This window comes from Poecile atricapillus, chromosome 28, assembly GCF_030490865.1.
Source record: "Poecile atricapillus isolate bPoeAtr1 chromosome 28, bPoeAtr1.hap1, whole genome shotgun sequence".
NCBI lineage: Eukaryota > Metazoa > Chordata > Aves > Passeriformes > Paridae > Poecile > Poecile atricapillus.
Genome location: NC_081276.1, coordinates 3,157,400 through 3,175,418, shown reverse-complemented (window position 1 = coordinate 3,175,418; position 18,019 = coordinate 3,157,400). Strand labels below are relative to the sequence as shown.

The 18,019-nt window shown below is 47.1% G+C and overlaps 1 protein-coding gene across 2 annotated transcripts; it reads right to left on the bottom strand.

Annotated features, from left to right (window-relative positions):
* Positions 1-280: 280 nt before the first annotated feature.
* GNA11 (G protein subunit alpha 11) lies at positions 281-14,867 on the bottom strand. Of its 2 annotated transcripts, none has more exons than XM_058858664.1 (7): positions 14,678-14,867; positions 10,392-10,576; positions 9,188-9,342; positions 8,330-8,458; positions 7,099-7,228; positions 6,164-6,317; positions 281-4,594 (listed from the first exon to the last, which is right to left on the bottom strand). In XM_058858664.1, exons 1-7 carry the CDS (start codon positions 14,811-14,813, stop codon positions 4,404-4,406), a joined length of 1,080 nt encoding a protein of 359 aa, XP_058714647.1. In that variant the 5' UTR covers positions 14,814-14,867; the 3' UTR covers positions 281-4,403. The 2 variants fall into 2 exon arrangements, with proteins under 2 accessions (XP_058714647.1, XP_058714648.1); XM_058858665.1 differs by lacking the exon at positions 14,678-14,867 and adding an exon at positions 10,737-10,805.
* Between the last annotated feature and the right edge of the window lie 3,152 nt (positions 14,868-18,019).

Here is an 18,019-nt window from a genome sequence, read left to right as displayed (position 1 = left end):
ACAACTTCCCTTAGAAATCCTACCCCAAAATCCTGGAAAACTTCAACTCAAGATGCCACCATTGCATCTCTGCACCTTAAACCCCCAGTCAGACACTGCTCACGCTTCAGAATTATTGGTACAGTGCATAATGTATAATTATGGTGTGTTATACCTTCTATTTACCAAAACATTTGTTTCTATGCCTCAGAGTCCTGATTTTCTGACAGGAGGCACAGCTGCAGGAGAAGAAGGAGAGAGGAAGACAGGAGAGAAGAAACACACACACAACCACCACGGCTTTTAGGAACAAAATTTATTCCAATTTCAAACAGAGAGTTTATTTCAGGAGAAAGATATGAAAATCAATTTCCATCAGATATTTCTGTAATAAGCGTGTTGCCCAGCAGTCAGAGTGGGATCATTCCAAGAAACAATCACACTCCTGGACTGGAATGAGACAGTTTGGAGTCTGAATAGATCCTGACACTGGGCATCTTATTCAGAAACTCCTTTACCCCACCCTCTTCCCTCCCCGCCCCCCAACACGCACAACAATACATGCATTGCAAATGACAAGGTTTAAAAACAGCATTTTATATAGTATTCTTTTTAAATAGGATAATGTTTAAATTGTCTTAAATCAGGATCCTATAATATACAAGTATAACCAAATAATTTCCACCACATTGGCACTTGTAAAGAGTCTCTGGCACTACTAAAGAAGGGGCATTGGCACAAACCATACTCTTAAAAAACTGGGTGCTGCATAACACACTTTATCTCTGCTGGACTCTAACGACCTGGGCTCTGTACAGGACAATACAATGGTCAGCACACTCTGGAAGTACTTTTTTTTTTTTTTGTCTTTTTTTTTAAATTTTTTTTTGTCTTTTTTTTTTAATTTTTTTTTTTTAACCAATAAAACACATGAAGAAAAACCATAGTTGAACGCAAGGCCAACATTGCTAGGAAGCAACAACAAGAGACCAAAGAATCCAATTCGAGGAGAAGGGGGGAGGCAGGAAGGGCAGGAGCTGACACGCTGCAGCTGGAAGGGGCTTTTGCTCACCAGGTAGCCAATCCACATGGAATGGTGCAAGGAAAAGGGATGGTCCTCTGCTCACTGACTTCAAGTTTCAAACTGGTTCAAAGTATGATGGTTTCTTTAACAGAACAAAGATTAAAAGTACACAAGGAGCAGAGGTTAGCAAGGAGACCAACTCCTCAGACTCTAGATTCCCTACAACAACCCAATTTTACCTCTCTTCTGAAAGTCACTCTCAACCTGCAGAGAATTCTGACAGGCCTCACTTTCAGAAAGGTTGATACAGGCAAATTTGGTTTTAAGGTTTGGCACTTTTGCTAGGGCAGGCATTTGCCAGCCAACAGAGACAGGAGCCAGTTCTGCAGGAGCACTTCACTGGCCAAGCTGGAGGCACACAAGCAGCTGCTTACTAAGGAAAGCACGTGCTAACACTGGTATCTCCTCACACATGATACAGTCACAGACAACTCCAGGTGATGTGTACAGGTCTGACCCATTCCTACCCCAATCCAGGAGGAGGTTGCAGGAACTCAACGAGAGCCACTGAGCAACGCTCGGCCCTTCCCTCCCCACCCTGAGCCAGTTCTCAGGCCAACAGCTTCCCCAAGCAGGTGCCCCACAAGGTACAGCACATTCCCTAAATCCTTGTGCCCACAGCCTCCCACAGTTGCCTGCCACGATGCAGAGTCACTCTGCAAGAGACAGATGCCAAGATCCCTCCTCCTGTGCCAGGGCAGCAGCTCTTAAAGAAAGGGGAAGGTACAAAACAAGACAAAAAAAAAGTTTCTGATTCAAGTGGAAGTACCACCATCATTCACCTTGGAAAAGAGAAACTTCTGGGAAGTCATTTTCCAAGAAGCTGTTTATCAGTGCCAGGCTCATTGCTGGCAACAGCTGTAGTGTGAACCATTTACAAAAGGATCACAGAAGCGGAAGAGGCTGGTGCTGCCGTCTGCTTCAGAGGAACAGCACTTAGAATACATGAAGATGATTATAAATTCCTTTTTATAAGACAATTTCTACAAACTGGATCATTTTGGCATAAAGATTAAAAAAAAAAAAAAAAAAAAAAAAAAGCAGTAAAATTGATGCAAAGCTGTCTGACACATGGGAATCCCTCTCATTCCTCCCAAGGGTTAAATGCAGTCCAGAGCATGGCTAGCCTAAAGAGATGCTATGTTTCCCTCAGCATCACCACTCAGACTGGCTCTTCAGCTGTTGGTCCCATGGCTACTGTTCCAACTAGAGCTCTGTAATCACTTGGAGCAGAGCTTGCTTTGCTCTGTAGTGCTCTGAGCCCACAGAGGCTTCGCTCAGCTACTCAGGAAAATGAGGGACCTATCAACAGAATTATTCAAAATTATGTCCCCTCCATAGTTTAGTGTTCTAGATCAAAGCATCTTAAGCATCTCAGACAGATAGATTTACTCTTACAATGTTGTGCAAAACACTGATGTAGTGCTCTGTCTACAAAAGAGACAAAATATCAACAGCCCCCTTCAACAGTGCAGCTCATTTAGTCTTTTTTCTACTGGCAGCCTTCAAGGGGGCAATCTGGTTGATCCAGAGAATTTGGACCCAATGCTACTCGTTGGAATTGAAACAGAAGCATCAGTGATGGCTGACTGACACACGTCCAGGTGTGGGTCACATCTCCTGCTTCCCACTCTCTCTCTCCCTGCCTTGCCGATGCACTTCTCTCTCCCAGGCTGGCAGCAGCCCTCCAGCACCTGGACCTGCCTCAGCTCCTGGAAAATAAAGCTCTCCTAAGGGCAAAGGCTTCACCTCCTCCTGCTCAGTGGAGATTCAGGAGGCATTCAGAATCCAGAACTACATCCACTCTGCCTTCCAGCAAGTGCTGCTGCCTCTCTTCTCCTCTCCTGCTGCACCAGGAGCAGCCAGGGCAGGGCTCTCTGGATTCTGCAGCAGCTAACAGTGATCACAGGCACCCTGGAGCAAGGATGTGTGCAAGGCTTCCAAAGAGGATCCCATACTCCTCCAAAGAGGGACACAGCAGCGTGTGCCTCGGGGGAATGCACAAACGGGAGAGACACAACTGCTGCACCCTCCAAGAGCTATCCTCAATCTCCCCAACTAAGAATCCTACCAGAGCCTGTCACCCTCCAGCTCTGGTCCTCTCTGAAACTCTGCAAGCTGGACAAGGCTGAGGAATTCTTACAAAGTCATTCACACACTGGCACAAAATGCAATAAAACAAGGCTTGATTGCTACGAGGCAGCAAGGAAAGACCTAGAGGATGGCACGGGACTAAGGTTTTCAATCCAGGCAAAGTCTGATGTTGGAATGGCACAACCACTCAGTGTGCTTTTGGTAACTGCTGCATAGAGAAGTTGCTGATTGATATCAAAAACTCTACCCAACAAAACAGTTCCTCTCTGCAGACTGAGCCTTGTGCGCACACGGCCACGCGCTTGTGGTGTGGGTGGGATGTGTTTATGTGTGTGGAAAAGGAGAAAAAAAAATAAAAAAAGAAGAAATAAAAATGAAATAAAATAAAGAACAATTACAGTCAGGCACTTCCCCAGGCTCAGCAGCTATTGCTCCAAGAGCTTCCATCATTTGTAGTCCATGAACAAAATACAGCAACACATAGCAAACTATGTATAGAACATCAATAATTTAAAAAAAAAAAAAAATCACAGTCTCCATACCTTTTATAATTGATAACAAAAAATTACTCAGAACATATAAAGAATGGAAAAGTGATGGCTTTTTTTTTTGTTTGTTTGTTTTGCCTTTTTCTTTTTTTTTTTTGCACAATAGTTGGAGAGCAATTGCTCCTCCCCAACATTTCATCACAGTGAACCATGGAGCGTGTCCTGGGGAAGGGAAAGGAAAGAAGGAGGGGAAGGAAGCAGGATTAGCAAATTACACCAGAGGCACCCTCTAGCACAAGGCAAAGGGACCAGTAGCATTCTGCACTCCCACAGTCCAGTGAATTCACAATCTCAGCTGGAAAGTGTTGGGGATTTTTGGTTTTTTTTCTACATATACCACGGGAATGAAAGGGGGGGGAAAAAAAAGGTGGCTTAGCAACAAAGGAAAGATCAAGATGAGGCTGCCTTAGCTGCTTGGCAAAAATTAAGAAGTAAGCAAGGTGCTGAAGAAATGAGGCATATCCCCGTTAACTGTGACATAAAAGCAATTTGTTAAAAATATGAAATCAACTACTCTGTGGACAGAGACATGAGACTCCAGGATAACACCGAGCACTTGCCACTCCACAGATCAGACAATTTGCAATCATTACATCATCAAAAATTAAAACTTTTTTTTTTTTCCTGTCATATTTAAAATTTCATTTTTTTGTCTTTTCTTCACAAAGAAGCCTCTCAAGGGGCAAGAGCAGAGCAGGTCAAACCAGGTTGTACTCCTTCAGGTTGAGCTGTAGGATGGTGTCCTTGACAGCTGCAAAGACGAAACGGATGTTTTCTGTGTCTGTGGCACATGTGAAATGGGAATAGATGATTTTATCACTGTCGGGATTTAAATCCACAAACATCTTGAGGATGAACTCGCGGGCTGCCTGTGCATCCCTCTGTGGGCCTGCAGCAAACAGAGACACCAGTGAATGGATTCACTCCCAGGCATCCCCCACATCCACCAACTGACCCATCAGCACTTTTCCTGTGGGTTACGGAGCTTTAAAGAAGAAATTAAGATCATTTATAGGATAAAAGTTCCAAGAGTTGAAGTGTTTTATGCTTTTCTGCTGTCTAACCAAACCCCATAAGGGCACGGGGCACTTTGCAGACACTGATGGGTCAGTTCAGACCCTGCTTTGGAATTCAGACCTTGGAACAACTCTGGGTGGGAGCATCCACTGGGTAGCAGTGGCAGATGCTGGACAGACACTATTAAATCCCCTCCCATGGAAATAGGGTGTAAATTTCTTCCTAATATACAGGTGGATCTCACAGGCTGAAAGACACAAATGTGTATTTTGGAAACAAGGGTTAATGCCAGCCAGAAGTACAGTCAGTCTGATCCAGCTGGTCACCTCACAGGAGCTAAAAATGGGAATTTTGGCCAGTTTTTAATTCACATTGGTGACAGGAACCCAGAAAATAATCACCTACTGCAATTTCTTTCACAGGATTGCTGTTGTTGCATGGCAAGTACCATCTCTTGAGAGGAAATGTGATGGGCAACCTCCCACTTACAGGCCATGCAGCACCCCTGAAGGAGCTACTTGTAGGAGAAAATGCAAGTACACGATGCCCCTGGAAGCTGGCATCTGTCTCCAGCTGTCATTTGAAGCAGGCACTGTTTGGGCAGCAGCTCTTCAGCCATTCCCAGCCTGCTGGAAAAACTTGGTGCTCCCACCAGACCTCCAAGCAGGAACTCCAGATGTGGGAGGACAACTAACCAAGAGTAATTTCTTTGGTCCTTTAAAAGATGAAAGCTGTTTGCAAAATGGTAATTCTTCCTTTACCTCGTATTTTTTAAGCAAATAATTATGGAATTAATACACGAGAGCATGGCCTGATCTCATCCTCCAGCACTTTGATTTTATTTTCAGCCCTGTACAGGTGTGTTACCAGCCAGGTTTAAATTCACTCAGCTGAAGAACCTGAAATAATATTTTGGCTAAGGAGTTTTGTTTCAGATGGGAAATTCTCTGTTTCACATAGACATTATTTTCCCACAACAGCAGATGGCACGCTAATAAGAATTTCAAGCTGCAGGAAGAATTTTTAGCACCATCATCAGAACAACTTGAGTATTTGACCAGTCAGTTTCTCAAAACAAAGACTCAAGTCACCTCTTGACTAGAGGCTTAAAAGGTCCAGAACACCAGTAAACTGCTGGTTTACTGGTTTACATGTTTATGAAACTGGTTATATGCACAAGTTAGACTTCCAATGTTTAATACTTTGCACTGAATATTGGAGAGATAATTCTTCATTTAGAAGAGGCTCATTATTTGATCATCCTATCATATTCCAGTGTCTATGCAGGATTAAGATTTTTTTGTGATGTTTTCTTATTGCTGTAGGCATTCTCCAATTAATATTTACTCCACTTCTAGATCTGAGTGTTCTTTAAAAAACAAGTAAGTTTTAACCAAATCACCTCCACCCCATCAAGTGTTCCCTCTTAAAAGCCACTCACCATCAAACTCTGGGAAATAGTCAACAAGGTGGGAATACAGGATCTTGTCTTCCAACAAATCTTTCTTGTTGAGAAAGAGGATAACAGAAGAGTTTTGGAACCATGGATAAGTTATAATGGTTCGAAAGAGAGCTTTACTCTCTTCCATCCGGTTCTGAAATCAGAAAAAGAAAGCCCTGTTTTCACAGAGGAGAACTAAAATGCCTTTCTGTTGCCTGCACATGCACTCAGATCTGTAGTAATTCAGCATCTCAAACATTGTACACAAAATACTTTGGCCCCAGGTAGAGTCTGGTTCAAGCTGGACCAATAAATGGAAAGGAAATGCAAAGTCTGAGGGACTGAAGCTTCATTTATTTGCCAAGCCTTTCACATCAAAATACTTAAAATTTAGATTTTATGCTTTAACAGTCATGAGAGGCCTGTCCAATGATACTTTGTGAGCATATTTAGTCTACTAGAAAAAGAGCAGCTTGTTATCTAATAGCATGATTTTAATCTGTTAGCAAGTGCCAAAATTCAGATTTGCACCTTCAAAGAGTGAAGTCACCACCTCACAAGAGAGCAAAGCCTGAAGTAAGCCAGGTCACTGGGTTCCTGAAGTGCAGGAAAAGGAAGGGATGATTTGGGAGCACTTGCACAGTGCCTTCCATGGCACAAGGGACTCTGCAATTTCAGGTAATTTCATTTTTCACTTGAGAGGTCCAGATGATTTGAATGCCCTCTGCCTTTTCCATCCTCAGGGACATCATGACCCGTCCAGGCTCATGTTCCCTTTACAACAAGAACTGAAGGCCAAAACCAATAATAGTAGCTAATCCAACTTGGCACCAAGCACCTGGGTACCAGCCTTCAAGAAACTACAAAGACATTCCTCCCTCTTTTCTTCCTCCTCTCCTTCCTCCCTCCTGCAGAGTTCCCATTCTTTGGCTCACCTCATTATCCGATTCCACCAGAACTTGGTCATATTCACTAAGTGCTACTAAAAACATGATGGAAGTCACATTTTCAAAGCAATGGATCCACTTCCTTCGTTCTGATCTTTGACCTCCAACATCCACCATTCTAAGGAAGAGAAGTACATAGAGTATCACAGAGGTAGCTGCACTCCTCTGAATGCAAAGCAGCAGCAAACAATGAGGATTAATTTGGCTCTTTACCATTCCAGTTAACCTGTGACAGTATCTGCCTGTTAACAAAACCAGCAAGTTTACAAAATACTCTGGTCTACAAATACACCAAACTGAAAGAATGGCCACAGAATGTTGCATTCTGCAGGTTTGCTCAGCAGCAGCCCTGACTCTGAAAAGACAAGTCCTTCAAAACTGTGCTCTGTCACATGAGCAAACTATTTTTATTTTTAATTAAAGCACCTGCTTGCCTCAAAGCTTCTCCCCCACTCAAATCTTTCTTTAGTCGTTACACTTTTGTTGGAATGTGCTGTTTAACAGTCACACACTTCAGCCTCTCAGTTTCAAGTCCCACCTGTACAGTACACTAAAGTCATTCTGGCACTCACCTGAAGTGCCACACACGTGGCTCACCTTTGATAAAACCCTACACCTATTCCCTAGGTCAGCAAAACACAGCAGGGAGAGGAGACTTCTGCCTTTCTGTAACCAAATGGTTTAAGAGAAAGGATTCATTCCTCTCTGGCAATGCCACACTGTGGAATTGGGGAGGAGCAGAGAGGACCAGAGCAAAACAGGAATATTGCTGTGTTCAGCCTGGTCATGCCAGGCTCAGCTGCTGGCTTAAGCCTGCAAAGCCCATCTGTTGCTGCAGCAAGTTTCAGTGCCACCCTGAGAGCACAAGGTAGGCACAAAAAAACAGCTCTCAAGGCAGGTGCTGGGTACAGGGAAGTCTTTCTGCACAAAAAGTGCCAGGCCGTGGTGGCTTCAGCTCTCAGCACATCCCTCAGCTGCCTGAGATGGCAGCAGCACAATCCTGCCCAGGAAGGACACCAAGATGGTTCCCTGGGTTTGAAGTGTCACTGATTCAAAAGCAGGTTCAGTTTTCTGACAGCCAAAACATCCCAGTGAGAGAAGCACCCATCACACATCCACCCAAACCATCTGGACACATAAAGCAACCCAGAACTTATCCTTGCTGAAACCACCTCCCTGCTGCCTCAGTTCAGCTGTAACATGAAGACACCTCCAGTACCTGAAGATAATATTCTCTAGGTCAAAGGGGTACTCTATGATCCCGGTTGTAGGGACTCTAACCCGTAGCACATCTTGCTGAGTTGGTAGATATCCTGGGGTAGCGATACGATCCACATCGCTGAGATAGCTGCAAGCAGGACAGTGGAAAAAAAAATAACAAAGAAAAAAGAAAAAAAAAAAAACTACCTTAGGTTGCAGCACATAAATATACAGATGTAAAAACTGCTACATGAAGTCTTTCTGTAGAGTAATGAGAAAGGCAGAAGTTGTCTGAATTATTTTAAATATGGTGTGGAAAACTAACAGATAATATTTTTGGGAATGAGTATTTCACCAGCCAGCCCCCTTGGAGGATAAACAGATACACTAAGAACAACTTTATCAACTCTGTATAGGAGTGGGGAAGACAATCTTTACTACAGAGGAAGTGTAACCACAGTAGATGCTTTATGTTTCAGGACCAAATCTGAGGTTTTCTACTTAGAAATGTAGAAACATACAGTTATTTACTTATAAATGTAAAACATCCGCTGTACATTGCCAAATTTAATGGATTTATAATTAATAAGATCTGAGTTACATATCCATGTACACCTGTAGGCCAGAAACAAACCTGAAGAAAAAGAGCAGCACTCCTGCTGCCCCAGAGCAATACAGATGGAATACTCTGGAGATTCTGGCCTCAGGTATATCCTAGAGCAGATGTATGAACACCCACCAGAACACTTCATACTCTCAAGAAAAGCAGCAAATGATAAAGAAACAAACTCTGGACTTGGATAAAAAACAATGTGGACAGGTATAATTTGTTAGACCATCACTCCCACCACAAGCATGCCAGTGATTGTACACTTACTATTTAGCTGAGTCAGAAAGTTGATATTCTCTTCTCCTGTCATAACACTCTTGTATTCCAGGGTCGTTCCACAATGTTTTAATTGCACTTACATATGGCTGCTCAAATGTCATGACCTTTTCTACATCCACTTCTCGGATCAGCACTGCATTGGCCTGGAGATTGAAAAGAAGAAGTAAAGAGAGAAAAAGTGAAAAAAAAAACTAAAACCAAAACCGGGGGGATAAAAACATCCACCCTACAATGGCTCAGCAAAGGAAGGACTACAGTAACTAGCACAGCCTGTTGAGTTTGTGAGGTAATTATCCACACCAAGGGGCTTTTGCCAATACCCCCAGTAAATAAAAACCAAACTAAAGTTCTGCACAAGTTATAGTAAGCAGAAGTTGGCAGATTTTATTTATCAGAACCTCTCCACCATGCCTTACATAAAGCACAGGCAAAGCTTTCTCACACTCTGCCTATTCTCACCACAAACAGGAAAGGGGCACCATCTACTCCCTACAAACAATTATTCAAAATCAGCTCCAAGACACTTTGTGACAGGTCAGATAAAATACAACTTCAAAATATTAAGGATACTAAGTATTAAAAAAAGCAAAATATGCTAAAAAAAAATCTGTTTTCCTGGCATGCCCTCACTCTCACTGTCCTCCCCCTCAAAAAGATAAAATAATTTAGATCAGATCTGTCTAAAATTAATTCCTGGTTCCAAAATCAGTATGTTTCTGTGGTTGAGACCAAAATTCCTCAAGAAAGGTTTGTACTCTTGGTCAGTAGCTATCAGAAAAACAGAAGGGTTGCAGAAACAGGGATAGCTACCAGCATAGGTCTGTGTCTTTTGTGTCCAGCACGAATTTTGCTTCAAGTTCCAATAAGAACAGCAACATATGCAAAGAAAATGCTGACACATTTAACAACCCTGAATCCTTGAAATGAGTAAAAATAACACCCCCCTATCCCTACCATCACATCCCAATCCCTTGCTCCAACCACTCACTAGGCACACCAGTGCACCAACCTTGCAAAGTTACTCCATCCCTTAACACAACCAAGTAAAAGGAGTTGGGTATCAAGAAAATGTCATTAAAAGTTTGTAGGAAAGAGTTCAGCGTCGCTGAGGTTGCAATGCAGAAAGACACAAACAAACAAGAACTCAAAATCCTCACTGAATAAAGATATGTGCAAAAACTGAGAAGCTTACCTTGTTCTGTTCATATTTGTACAGAATCTTCAGGGTCTCCATGGCTCTTATCATAGACTGCATGGCAGTGAAGATGTTTTGGTACACCAGCTTGGTGAAGCCTTTTTTGTCCTCTTCAGAGTAGCCTGAGCCATGAATTATACGCATTTGCTTAATGAACGTGCTTTTCCCACTCTCCCCAGTGCCTACAGGATGCAAGAGAGTGAGTTAGGAGCCACCAGGAGCAAAGCCCACGACAGATAAAAGCTCCTATCACTACACCCAAGCACACACTACTCCAACCCCCTTTTTGTCACTTCCTAGACTGCTAAAAGACAGCCTGGATTGTTCATCCCCACTACAAACCCAGCAGCGTGGAAGGAAGACACCTTGTCCTTTACAGCAGCCTTCAAAAGTAGCTCTGGTACTTATTCCAAATCTCACGTTACAGCCACTCCCACACGTCCTGCGTCAAGAGGCCCTTGCCCGTCACACCTGACCTATTCCCAGATACTCCAGCAAGATGCTACAACCAGCCAGGAAGGGCCTGGACACACTCTCAAGCCAGGAAAGTGCTACAGACCCAGACAGCAGTGAGTGGCCAGGAGAAGCCCAGTAAACAGAAAATTCTCTTTTGCTCTAATTTGGCACAAAATGCTCTTTGCCTTATACACGATGTGTCTTTTCACAGGAAAGAGCCGAACACAATGGGAAAAAAATAAATCAACTCTAAAGGAGAACGGAGCTCAAGAAACTCTTTGCTTATCCGTCTGACATGAACAACCCAGGCAGCACATCTGCCTTGTATCCCAAACTACTGTGCAGAGGTTTGTTCCTCAGGGCTGAGCGCAGAGCCCCAGTTGTGGCAGCATTCCTGCGATCCTGCTCTGGATCTGAGGGAGTTAAAAATGGCGTCTGGCAGGGAGAGCAGAGTAGGCCACTGCTCCCAGCTGTCGGTGCCGTGCCTGGGTCCCCACGGGCTGCAGCCTGCTCAGCAAGGCCACTGCTTCCTTCTCTTCCTCCTCTCGCAGGTTTTACTGGCGGGGCCCGGAGCAGATGGGAGGGCAGGACACGGCGCAGGGCAGCCCTTCCAGCGCCGGCTTCCTGCACCGTCACCCGGGCAGGTCCTTCCACTCCTACATTTATGGCCCCAAAGGAGTGTCATTCAGCATGTGAAGGCCACCAGATGATACCAAAGGACAGTGGGAACTTTATAACAGAGTGAGTAGGAGAGAAAAACGCCATCGGACGGCGTCCACGCAGTTCCAGAGCTTTGCTAAATTCACAATTCAACTGGGATGTCCCCAGTGACATCTGCCCCGTGCACACAGTCCTTTGTGGAGAGGACACACGGGCCAGGTCTTACTTGGGATGAGCTTACCTCCACACTTTATCAGCTTAAATGGACACCACTACATTTCTGTGGAGTGCTTTTATTCAGTCTTCTAAAATCTACTATCAGTATGCAGGATATTGATAAAAACCCCACACCTCTCTAACACAGCAGCTCAGCTCACCTGACTACCGAGACAAAAAACTCAAAATATATCATGTCAGTGATACAAATCCTTTTGACCTGTGGTTAAAACACTGGAAAAGCCCTGGTTCTCCACACAGGCACCACCAGAGCCTCCTCACACCAGGGGAAAGATGGTTCAGACAGGATCTCATTCATCCCAATACACAATTACCACTCTCATGTAGATACTCAGTTACTCATTTTATCTTGGTAGGCTAAAAAGCAAACAAATAAAAATGCTCAGATAAAAGCAACAAGCACCTAACTAGAAGCAGAACGTTTGAAATGAACAGCAAGAAGTGACAGAAATCATGTCAGCACAGCCAGAAATTAACACTGTAGACACTATCAATATGAAGCAAACTATCTCCATCTCGAACACAAAGGTGCACCCTAAGTAGGGGAAAAACTGGAAACTGAAATCTTTTGTGGTTTCTGTCAGTGTGGTGAGAAATACTTCCTTGTCTTTTACCACAGCAACCAAAACTGAGAGAAAAAAAAAAAAAAAGGTGGTGGTTCAAAGCATTTCAACAATGAAAATGTAAGAGAAACCTCAACACCAGACCTTTACTTGCTTCAGAACTTAAGAGTTCAAACACAGATTCTTCCTGTCACTCCATCACTGCCCTTTTTTGGTTTGGGGGTTGGTTTAGGTTATTGGTGGTGGGTTTTTGGTTTGTTTGGTTTATTTTAAAGGTGCCTTTTGCTTTCCCTGAGGCACAGCACTACACCAGCAGGTTACAAGCTCTGGTGGGCAAGATCTACAACTCTGAGGGCACAAAACCCTTTTTTAACATGATGGGAGACAATCTGAATTCACCCCTTCTTCTGCCAACATGTGAAAGCAGCAGAGTTTACAGTAACTTCCTAAAGATCCCCCAGTACCTCAGGAGCTCTTGCAAATACATTGCTCAGTCAACAGTATCCCTGCTTAATCAAACGTCATTTTTGGACAAAATATCCTCCCCACCTAGTAAAAAGACAAATTACTCCCTTGTACCAGATGGCAACATCCAACACCTTGAACTTCTTATTAACAGGTTCATCATTGATTAGCACTGTTATTCTTCACCTCAATTTTCTGTTTTAGGCTTCAACAAAGTAATTGTCACCAGATGTAGTGACAAGAAAAATTTGACAGTTTCTATAAGGTGGAAAACTCCCTCCACACACTCAAAATTTTGGAGATTTTGAGAAAGCCCTCTCATTAAGTCAATCATTAATACTTGTGAATATAAGAACTCCATAGAACAGGAGCAACACAGAAGAAATCCCTGCAAGCAGCAGTTACACCAAGGAGAGAGAACACAGGTTACCTGTGCCAGCTGAAGGTGGGCAACGTGCTCTGTACAGTGAAAAGCATCCTGCAAACACTGGCTACACCTAGGAGTGTTGCTTACCCAATAATAACCACCCTCTGTATGCTTTTTTAATCTGATGCTGAATCTGTATCTTTTAGAAAAGCAGAAAGGATTCTTGAGCAATCTGAATTATTTCTAAAGTGAAATCTTTAGATCCAGTGGGATCTTCTTAACCCAGATCTATCCTATAGCGACAACCTATTTTGACACAGCTGCTTCTGTGGGACTGCTTTTAGGGAAGCATGAGAGTGAGGAACACCTTCCCTCTTCTCCAAGAAGCCTTACAGAAATTGCCACAGCATCTCCAAAGAGCAGAAATGTGAAGCCCTCGATTTCACCTTTCACACAAAGAACAGCAATCCATTAATCGTGGAGGATTCAGGGTGAGAAGGAAAGCCCTGGCCTTTGCTTGCCAGTTATCACCAGGCACCACTCCTGGTACTGGAGCCCTCCAAAGGGCCTCCCCCCACTTCTGCAAAGTGGTTTTGGTTTCTTTTTTTTCTCAAGGGTCAACCTCCTTCTTCAGCTGGACCTTAATGGCTTGTTAACAGATCCATCAGATCTGCTTCAGATTTCATCTCAAGATGACACAGTATTCAAGACACAAAGCAGGAAATATCTGAGACACAAGCAGTACTAAATCACGGTACACATATAAACTGAAACTTAAGTTTAAATTTGGGGGCTACCAAGGCATGAACATCAAACTCACTGCTGAAGAAGGAGGTACACGCCTGCAAGTCTCAGTTTGCAACTGATTACCCATCCCTCTAAACTCATCTAAACACGGCACAGTTACCCATCTGCACAGGGAACACTACTGTGTTTCCACCCGAAGACCTAGATTCTTATGGCTGCACAGGTGATCCCAACCTCTGAACACCACAGGCAACACACAACTCGTCCCCCTCCAGAACCACCACACCGTGCTCCCAGCCCTGCTGCCTCTCCCACGTCTTGCCCCAGGGGAAGGACGTGGTTTAGGAGCTGGAGGCCAGTTTTTTCCACGGATGTTCACCCAAGGCCCAGGAGTTCACCGACAATCCTGAAAAGCACCAACCCCATCAGCGGATTTCCCCACGCCAACGAAGGCCAGCACACTCCCGAGAATCGTTTCCTCGAGACAAATTTCACGCGCCCGCGTGCGTGCCCGCCTTCACAACCAGGAATTTCAGCTACTTAGTTCCTGGTTGTGTCAAAACCCATTTTGACAGCGAACGCATCACAAAATCAAACAAAGGGCAGCCAATGAGGCGGCCGCCCCGCACGGCTCGGGAGCGGCCCCGAGCGCCGGGCTGAGGCGGGGATGGCTCCCGCCGCTTCCCCGCCACACCCGCTCCCCGCCCGGCCCGGCCACCCGGACCTGCCGAGCCCCGGGCCGGGCCCCGCGGCGGCCCCTGGGGCCGGACCGGCGCCGCGCTCCTCACCCAGCAGCAGCAGCTTCAGCTCGCGGCGCGCGTCGCGCTTGTCCCTCCGCAGCTGCTTCTCGATCTCGGCGTTGATGCGCTTCGACTCCTTCACCTCGTCGCTCAGGCAACAGGCCATCATGGACTCCAGAGTCATGGTCGCGTCGCGGCCGGGACGCCCCCGCCCACCCCCCCACCCCCCCGGCACCGACCACCGTCCTCCGCACGGCCGGGAGCCCAGCCCGGCCCGGCCCGGTCCCGCGTCCCGCACCCCCTTCCCTCCCCACCCTCCCGCCCTGCGCGGCGCCGGCCCGGCCCGGCCTCGCCCCGGCCTCGAGTGCTGCGGCCGGGCCCAGCGCCAGCGCCGCCGCCGCCGCCCCCGCGCCGCTCTCGCCCGGCTGCGCCGCCGCTCCCTCCGCACGGCTCCGCCGAGACACCGACGAGCCGGCGCAACCCAACCCGCTGCCGCCGAAAACAAGCGCTGACTGGCAGCGGCCGCGGCCAATGGCAGAGCGCGGTGCGCAGAGGGGCGGGCCCGGACGGGCGGGACGAGGCGCCGCGGCCAATCGGAGCGCAGGGTTTGGTTGGCCGGTGGCGGGGGGGGGGAGGGCGCACGGACGCGCGTTCCTGGAGCGGGGCGGGGCCGCCGGGCATTGTGGGAAGGTGGCGGACTGGGCGCCCATGGCGGGGCGGGCCGGGATGGGAGCGGACCCTCCCGTGTCCGGGCGCGGCCGGGCCAAGCGCGGAGCCGCCGCCTCCCCTCGCCCTCTGCGGGCCCGCGGTTGGGCTACGCCGGGCGGGTAGGGCCTTGGCGGCCGCTGGGATGGCGGCACAGGGCGGGCCCAGGCCCCGGACGTTGCAGCTCGTCCCGCACCGCTCGGAGCCCCCCGCGGGTGCCCGGAGCCGGCCGGGCCCGATCCTGCGTGGGACGGGCCCGGCTCAGCCCTCAGACCCCGCCAGCCCGGCCGTCCAGCCCTCGGTGCCGAGCAGGGAGAGGCTGAGGCCTTACGGTGCCGGCCCTGTGCTCCAGGCTCCGGCCGCTGCCCTGTCCCTCAGGGCCACACCGAGCCTGCCAGCTGAGCTCTCTGCCTGCCACCTCCGAGCCGTCCCTCGCTCTCCATCTCTCCACACAGCGGCTCTCACAGCTGGCTTTATCCCAGGTTTCCTCATTACTTCCTACCGGGTGCCTGTTGACCTGTAGCAGGTCCTCCAGCCAGCAGCCTGATGCATCCCCTCCATGCCACAGCCTTGTGCTCGTTCTTTTCGCTGCCAGTGCGGCTTTATCTGCCAGAGCAGCCCCCTGTGCTCTGTGGGAACCTGCCCCAGGCACTGTACCTGCCACCTGCACTCTCCACACACACACACACACACACACACACACCCCTCTTGCAGGCACCTGTGGTTGCATACCTCTTACCCTGCCTTGCCTGGGGTCTGTATCTAAAGCAGTTTTTTTGAAGGTCCGAAAAAGCACGATAGAGCTGTTACATACCTGCCTTCCACGAGCCTGGCTCATGCAGTGGTTTGCCAGTCCTTACCTCTTGGCAGTCTGGCTGAGACAGAAACACAAAATACTCACAAACAGATTCTATTTTCCACTTCAAGTCTCTCTTATACCTGTGCTATTCCCATGAGTTCTTTGCCTCAATTAAAAGAAGCTTGTAATTGTTTGGGTTTTTTTTTTTCTGGTTGTCTCTACAGTTTGGCCTTTAACAGCATCACTACTCACCTCCCTTTGTTACATTCTCTTTCCCTTACAAGCACCCCACAGGCAGGAGGACTGTTCCTCCCTCATCACAGACCTCTGCCAAAGGTGATGTGATCATTTTGCTTTGGCAGCTGAAACTTATTCAGCAGACAGAAGGGCTCAGTACAGCCAGGATCAAAGGCACAGTGGCTGTTCCCTGTGACCTGTTGCCTTTTGGAAGTGCCAGGTGTGGACAGTCCTTAGGGAGACAGGTTCCTGTAGCCCCTGCAGCACTGCCCTGACTGGGCAAACCACTTGACCTCTTTGCAGGTCCTCAGGCTGTGAGGGTAACACAGGTAACACATCTGGGACTGCTAAAGAGTTATCGAGTTGGGATTGCTGGGCTGCTCTGAACCACAAGGTGCTGTGTGTTGGGAGCTATTTTGTTGGAGGCTGTTGTTTTGGTTGCCTTCTCTTGGGCAGGATCAAAATCTAAAGGCCAGCAGATCCTGAAGACATTTCCACAGCTTGCCAAAAGAAAAGGAGCAATAAAATTCGCATCCAACCTCTGGACTGCTTGCTTGGTTCCTGCTGATGGGAAGCTTGGGTCCACAGATGTTAAATTTTGATGAATCCTGATCAAAGTGTGGATTTAAGAATGACAGAACTGCCAGTCTCCAAGCAACAATAGCCCATCCTTTCCCTCTCTTTCTGCCCTAATGGAAAAGTTTTGGTGCTCAGAGGGTTCCCAGGAGACCTGGGATTTCCCTCAGCTCTGTCACCAGTGTGCTGTGCAATTCCCTGGGCTCCATGTCCCTGTTCCTGCAGAAAGCTGATCCTGAACGTGTCAGGCCACTTCCAGAGCAACTGTTCCCATGGCCCACATTTGCAGCAGTTCATGCTGAGCCCAAAGATGACCCCCATTTCTCTACAGAGAGGAAGATCCCACCACGGCCCATCAAGATGCAGACACATCGTGCTGGGCAGCACTGCAGATATTTCAGAGTACCATCCCTTTTCTCCATTCTGGCCCCATTTCTTAGCTGCTTGTGAGTTCCAGATGTTTGAGAGCAGAGGGGAGCAGGCATTGCCAGCAGGTCAGGGAGGTGATCCTGCCAGGCTGAGGGAGTTCAGCCTGGAGAAGACCAAGAGGGGATTTTACCAACATCCGCAAGTATCTGAAGGGAGGTGCCAGGGGATGGAGCAGTTTCTGCTCAGCTGCTGAGCAATAGGACAATGGGCAGAAATCAATGCACAGGAAGTTCAGCTTGAACATGAGGAAGAACTTTCCTGTGCTGCTGACAGAGCACAGGTTGCCCAGAGGGGTTGCAGAGTCTCCTTGTGATATTCAAAGGAGGAATGTGTCTGGACTCTCTCTGTGTGCTGATAGGGACCAGGGACCAGCTGCAGAGCATGTGTCAAATGTTTCAGCCTCCCCCAAAATTAATTTTACAAGTTCTTCAATTGCCTGTCACAGGAAGATGCCACGAGATTTGAGTTCTCTGAAAAGAGGAGGAAAGGCACCGAGATCAAACAACACTGACAAATGAAGCCTGTGACAGCAATTGCTGGATTAGGTTTTTTTAAACCTTATGTTTCACATCTGGTTTGTCATGGTGTTGTAGGTGGGCTCAGTGCACAGTAAACTAGGATAACAAACCTACATTTTCTGTGAT

Coding starts and splice junctions, on each gene's coding strand:
- GNA11 (XM_058858664.1), bottom strand. CDS start 14,813: ATGACTCTGGAGTCCATGATGGCCTGTTGCCTGAGCGACGAGGTGAAG. Junction 9,343..10,391: donor ACAAATATGAACAGAACAAG/GTAAGCTTCTCA, acceptor TTCAATCTCCAG/GCCAATGCAGTGCTGATCCG. Junction 6,318..7,098: donor TGGTGGAATCGGATAATGAG/GTGAGCCAAAGA, acceptor TTCTGATTTCAG/AACCGGATGGAAGAGAGTAA.